This window comes from Thunnus thynnus, unplaced genomic scaffold (assembly GCF_963924715.1).
Source record: "Thunnus thynnus unplaced genomic scaffold, fThuThy2.1 SCAFFOLD_36, whole genome shotgun sequence".
NCBI lineage: Eukaryota > Metazoa > Chordata > Actinopteri > Scombriformes > Scombridae > Thunnus > Thunnus thynnus.
Window position 1 is genome coordinate 147,501 of NW_027095888.1, and position 6,848 is coordinate 154,348.

The 6,848-nt window shown below is 39.8% G+C and overlaps 1 protein-coding gene and 1 long non-coding RNA gene across 3 annotated transcripts in view; both read left to right on the top strand.

Annotated features, from left to right (window-relative positions):
* LOC137178759 (N-lysine methyltransferase KMT5A-A-like) overlaps window positions 1-4,941 on the top strand; it is an 11,484-nt gene extending 6,543 nt beyond the window's left edge. Inside the window, exon 6 of one of the 2 annotated variants that reach the window (XM_067583976.1) lies at window positions 4,129-4,941. In XM_067583976.1, the coding sequence (XP_067440077.1) occupies window positions 4,129-4,179 (51 nt within the window). In that variant the 3' untranslated portion in view covers window positions 4,180-4,941. Of the gene's footprint in view, window positions 1-3,939 lie in introns of both variants that reach the window. The other variant, XM_067583974.1, reaches the window with a different exon arrangement.
* Window positions 2,030-3,054, top strand: LOC137178760 (uncharacterized). Its single transcript, XR_010927200.1, has 3 exons — window positions 2,030-2,296; window positions 2,457-2,596; window positions 2,695-3,054. It is a non-coding gene; the product is annotated as an uncharacterized lncRNA (long non-coding RNA).
* Window positions 4,942-6,848: the final 1,907 nt, after the last annotated feature.

Here is a 6,848-nt window from a genome sequence, read left to right on the forward strand (position 1 = left end):
TTGTGTGTGTGTGTTTGTGTGTGTCTGTGTGTTTGTGTGTGTGTGTTTTTGTGTGTGTGTCAGTGTGAGTGTGTGTGTGTGTGTGTGTGTGTGTGTGTGTGTGAGTGTGTGTGTTCGCATTTGTGGTTTATGGAGACGTTTTGCATGGATACACGCCACACTGTGAGGACATTTTGAATTGTGAGGACAGGGTCCTCATAATTCGGACAGCGTAGACGTGTTTCTATAGGTGTAGAGACCCAGAATCCAAAGTTTCAGCAAATGTCTCCACAATTCAGATTTACGTGAATTTGTGTAAAATCTGTGTATGACACAGCGGCCTCTGTAGGTGGGTCGATGTAACTGCACCCACTAATGAATAATTCACACGTGTAAAGTTCACAGCTTTTGATTGGCTGACAGTCAGGCTGACTGTCCTCATAATTATGGTTTTTGTCAAAACTGCTGTGTTACCCTAAATGAGGTGACCTCTCTTCAGCCAGCCACCAAATCATTTCCTGGTTAACATTACGTTATATCCTGCTGAACCAGCACATTTTCACCTGCACCTGTGGAGAAGAGGTAAGACTCAAAACCCAGCACTACATTTCGCATCCAGAAAGTCAAGGCAACTTTTTTGATATCGGTAGCTAGTTGAAATTGCCATTTCATCCAGCAATTGATCATATAAATTTCTGGGAAATTAATGCCAACGCTAGCTTAGTTTGAGGACAGTTTAGTTTAGCTTAGTTTAGCTAACGTTGGCTTTGCTTGGACGTGGTTGATAGAGTGAGAGAAATTATAAGTGAAAATGTGATGCTTCTGCTTTCGTGAGAAACTCCCTTTTCAGGTGTGATTCTGTATATATGAACAGTTCATATTCAGTAGTGTGTTAGATGAATGCGTATATGTTCTCTGGAAAGTATTGGTATTACGTTATGTCAGTGCATTGTGGAGTAATGACGTTAATTACAGGACGACCAATAAGCTAACCATGCTAACCTAATGTTATGCTAACTGACGGCGAATAAGCTAACAATGCTAACGTCATGTTATGCTAATCGCAGTGTCGTCTTTGGACTAAGTAAGTGATGTGGGGAAAATCACTCGACTGGCGATGTAGTTTGCAGACTATTCTGTAAATTTATGTATGTTGTATGTTTGCTGAAATGTCTTTTTTTATTAATTCAGTGTACTGGTAGTGTTGTAGGTTGTACATTATGAGGTAGTGCTATCAGTACTAGACATGAGCGAAGTTATCACACTTTAGTTTGTGAATTATGAATCCATGGTAATAATAATCCATAACAATAATCCATGAATACACACACACACAAATATATATGTATATATATATTATCCTGTTTAATATAAGCATTTCAGTAAAGTTTATTAGTGTTTGTTACACAATACTGCAAACATTTAGGAGAGCTGTCTTGTGACACCTGTACTAGTATGTACAGAACTAGTATACTATATATGTACAGTATTGATTGTAATGTTATGTAGTTGTGTAGTGCTCAGTCATTATAATACATGACCAGAGGAAAGTTTGTGTCCACACATCTTTGACACATATACTGCCTTTTCAGGACATTTACACTTTGACCCTTGACTTAATTTAGTCTAGGTTCAAAACTATGTGCTTGTTCACCAGTATGGTGTCACATCTTGCCTGGACTTTGGGTGTTTTTTGGTCTTGTGTTGTGTTCTTGGGGTCTCCTGGTTTTGCACTTCTGTTTGGTCCTTCGGTTCATGGGGGTTTTCTTGTATGGGTTGGGTGGTGGGTTTTGGAGGACTGCGTCATTGGTTTGTTGGGTTGTGTGCTTTGTTTGTGGTTGGTTTTGGATGGGTTAGTGTAGATGGCATTGAGTTTGTTTTCTGGGTTTTTGTTATGTTTCCCTTGTGTGTTCATGTGCTCCTCCACACCTGCCCTGCATTTGGACTCGTTAGTCCTGCCCTGCTCTGTTTTCCCCACACCTGCCCTGCGTTAGCCTTGTCAGCCCTGCCCTGCTCTCTGTGTGTCCTCAGCCAATCAGTTCCCTGTATGTTCACTCCCTCTCTTGAGTTCTCCACCCATCTCCCCACCTGCACCTCATCTCCTTGTTAGTTCAGTTTCTTTTTAAGTTCTGGTTTTCTGTTCAGTCCTTGTTGGATCGTTTTGTGTTGTTGCATCTGCTAGTTCTGTTCTGCTCTGTTTGACTGTTCATGACCATCCACAATTAAAGGAGAGTTTTTTTCATCATATCTGCATTCCGGCCTCTGCGTTTGGGTCCACTCCTGCTTCCCCGAGTCTGACATATGGCTTACTAGTAAGGCAAGGCAAATTTATTTGTACAGCATATCTATTTGTTTGGCACATTTCCTACACAGACACTTAAAAGACTGAAAGTCAACTGTAAAATAGGTCTGCAGTAAGTTGTTAACAAACTATGATAGGTAAACTGATCAGATTTTTTTCTATATCTTTACTGAAGTCATCATCATCTTTAGCATGAGATGTCAGCAATAAGGCCACAGAGAGTGAAGATTAAACCTAAAGAAGAGGCAGCATATTTTTCATCCTTGGGCAAGGACGAGGATGGATTCAATATAAAATATATTAATTCATTTAAAGGTGAGTTGCCATTTGTTAAAAATTCTTTAGCACAGGTATACTTTTAATTATTGCTTTAATCTCTTCATATTTCTGACACATCTTCTGTTCTTCGTTAGGTCGAGGAGTGTTCAGTTGCCGCCACTTTCAGAAGGGAGACTTTCTTATTGAATATCGATTGGAAATCAAACAGGAACATGAAAACAGGCTAAGACTGTACCACGATGCCCTGAAGGTTTTCATGTTTGAATTTCTCTACAATGGGAAAAAACTATGGTACATGTGTTGTCATACTTAATTTACAGTATTTTTTGTAAGTTTAATTTCACCCAGAAAAACAAACTCTGCCATTTTGTACTAACTTGATGTTAGTAGTGGCAGTAGTAGTAGTAGTAGTAGTAATAGTAATAGTAGTAGAGGTGGTGGTGATTTATTCATTCATTCAGTATAGTGTGCTTCTGTCATTATACTTTTACATTTTGTAATCAGAATTTTTTGTAATTTCAGTATTGATGCAGCCAGAGAGGACGACTCTCTAGGGAGACTCGTCAATGATGATCATGTGAGCCCAAACAGCAGAATGAGGATCATCACTGTGGATAGAAAGCCTCATCTGTTTATTTGCAATCAAGGACATCAGGCCAGGGGAAGAGATAACCTACAACTATGGAGATTCGGACTGGCCATGGAGATTAAAGGTACAGACAGAACTTCATTTTCACAAAGAGCTAACAAGTTGCTGTTTGAGTCTACCGTAATTTCACAGTATTTTCACAAAATAAACAAAACAGGTGCACCGTGTAGAGTAATAATGAATAGAGCTTTGGTCAGTCACCAAGTATTTTTACATGAACTTGAGTTTCCCTGGTAATAGTTTACTCCTATCATTCTCCTGTATAGATAATTGTGTTGTTAACTCACTACGTATCAACAGGTACAGTCTTATTGTGTCTTACTGGTTATTTAATATTTTATCCCTTTCTGTACACAAGGTTTCAACTGAAGCACATCCTCACCATGCAGCCTGGGCATCTGACTGCACCAAAGATGTTGAACAGGTGACTTCATTTCTATTGAATGTAGATATTGATGTCAGATTTCTTTCATTAGCAAACCAGTTTTGACTGGAAGTTGACAGGAGGGTTAGGGGGTTAGAGTTAGGGGGTTAGAGTTAGGGGGTTAGGGGGTTAAGTTAATTCTCCAGGAAATTAAGGTAAATGTTGGGCCTCATACTTCATGTGCATGAGACAAAGCAGGCCTGCACACAGTCACAAAGTCTGATAGCAAAGAAAGGCACCAAGTTGAATAAAAGGAGTCCAAATGGACTCCAACTCCCATCATTCTTTGCTAAACTCACACATAAGTGTGAAACCAGGCAGAGTCAAATTCTCGGCTCCAGTTGGACGAGACCAGCAGGAAACACATGGGGATTTCCCTCCCAGCCGTGATGTCACAGAGAGTATAAACACTGGCGACGCTCCCAAACTGTGCTTCCAGTTGTTCGCACAGCTAATGAAAGGAAGTAACTCCCGTACGTACTTAACTGCAACCAGGCGGCACAATCTCAACCTTGCTGGACAAGTAGAGCCAATTACCAGATCTGAAGAAAACCGCTGTGCAACCCAACGCAGAAGAAGGATGAAGGATAACCTATATGCCTTACTTGCCTTTAAGTGAATCGACTCCACTGTTTTCCTGCAACTCCACCGAGGATCAGCTGCCATGAACCCGCCGACAGAGTGAGAGGAACCAGAGGGACCGAGCCGGACCCGAAAGACAGACTGAAACACACCCTGCTGGCTTCCTAAAGCCACACGAGAGGCTGCGCAGAGATGAGTTGTTGTTGTTGTTGTAGTTACTGTTGTTTACTGCTTGTTTGGTTGTGTTTACCACGCTAAACTTATCAGTGTTCATCCAGCTGCTTGGAGCACTTTGTGTTCGCTCAACGTCACGTGTGAGACAGTGGGTTGTATTTTATTTGTTGAAGTCAGACGGCAGCCGGCGAATTAAGACGCACCCCACGTCTCTCTGGAAATAAAAGCAAGCAGCACTTTTCCTCACGATAGCTGAGATCTTTGGTGCTTCCATACACACGCACACACACACTCACACACAAACACATGTGTAAATCTGTCCAGTGGTTCCCAATCTAGGGGTCGGGCCCCTCCAAAGGGTCAGCAGATAAATCTGAGGGGTGGTGAGATGATTAATGGGAGAGGAAAGAAGAAAAAACAAAGTTCTGATACACAAATCTGTTTTCAGTTTTTGGACTTTTTCTCTAATCTTTGATTTTTGCTGAAATATTGGATCATTTGAACATTTATTGAAATGAAAGCATGTGAGAAGTTTAGAGGGAAAAATCACTATTTGGTGGAGCTGTTAACAACTCATAGACATGTGAAATGTGACCCCGACTACACACTGCTTTTTGTAAGACGTCAAAAGACAAAAAGGTTGGAAACCACTGGTTTCATCTTTAACAATGTGTTGTATTTTAAAAGCTTGTTATATTATCCATTGTGTCAAATCTTCATCTGAAAAGTAACTAAAGCTGTCAAATAAATGTAGTGGAGTAGAAAGTACAATATTTCCCTCTGAAACTGTACTAAAGTGAAAATGGAAAAGTTGTTTGACATTTAATTTTTCAAAGTTGTACTTGCTGTACTGTGGACAATATTCAAATGTTCAAATTTGAAAATTAAAATGCAATATAAACAATGTAACCTGATCTTCCATTTACGCATCAATATTTACCTCACAATTAAAATTAAAATGCATTTTTCTTCAATTTGAAAATGAAAACAGCATTTGAACTTTCATCTTTAAAGACGTAACCTGCTGTACGGTGGACAGTATTCAAATGCAGTAAGTGAAACAGCGCCCCCGGTCTGTTGCATTTATATTTACATGTCAACACGCTGTTATGGGGTCAAAATAAAAATGAAAATGTAATCTGTCATCTCATCATGCCGTCGTGAGTGAGGATGTCAGTCATTCTCTGCAGCGGGACTTCATGCACCTCGCTAAAGGGAAAACTAGCAGGTATTGTGATGTTTAAGGCAAAGTACTGTTTAAAAATGACATAATCTTCTTTGTCAGGTTCATCAATGATGATAAATGATCTGAAGTCTATAGTTTTTGGTCGAGGCTGCTGTTGACAGATTAGTGGATTTGATATATTAACAGAGGACTTGCGATCATTTTGCAGCCAATTCATGTTGAAGTTGGAAAAGTTTAGAGTTTGACAAATTACACGGGAGGCTGTTAAGTTTAATAAAATAGTTGGGAGATTGCTAAGCATACTGTAGGCAGACCACTGTGTCTGTGCTTATTTATAGACACAGCTGACGTATAACTGAACTGTTAATATTGTAGCTGCTGTTAGTAATGTTGAAGGATTAGGGTTTATATTAACCCTACAGGAGACACCTTATCGAGAAAAATGAAACTTGAAAGAATTTCGAGCCTTTTTAAAATAAATTCTATTTCTACATTCTGTATTCTATATAAACCCTGTGCTTCAGAACAGGAAATCCATTGAGATGAAGGTACAAAGACTGTACATTCTGCTTTACGTGCATCTTTTTCTGAGGTTTGACTTTAACATTTAAAAAAACCACAAAACAAACAAAACCTGAGTGACAAATGTTAAATGTGAGGAGAGAGACCCGGCCGACACCTCTAACAAAATAATACAAATGAACAAAGAGGACACAGAAAGTCAAACTGTCTCAAGTTGCTTTGGATGTTGTTGGCTGCAGAAGGAGAGAACGTCACTGTGTGAGAAGGTTTTGGTTGGTTTTCTCTTCACACTCTGCTGGTTAAGATGTTTCCTTCAGTCTGCTGCTGCAACTAAACACACTTTAAAGTCAAACTAACTGCTTTCGACAGAGCGTTTGGTGGAGGTTTGAAACCCTGATGTGAATCATTATCTGCTGCACGCTGACAGTAAATGAGAAGCCGAGCAGAAAGCTGATGTGATCTGATGTGTTCACTTTGTCTCCTGTGTGTTTCGCTCTGGATTCTCTCATGATGGACTCACCTGACATCAGTGACATCACACAGGTGTCATGTGTTGTATCAGCTGAGCTGGAAGTCAAACTGCAGCACCAACAGTCAGACATCAACACATCTGATTGTGTCCTTATAAGTGCAGTTTAACACTTTGTTTCTGTCTTTTTCTTTTATTGTCACAAATCAAACAATAATTGTATAATTTGATTTTCAGTGTAGAGAGGGAGAGGTGCACTAAACTGACCAGAATATCATGGAA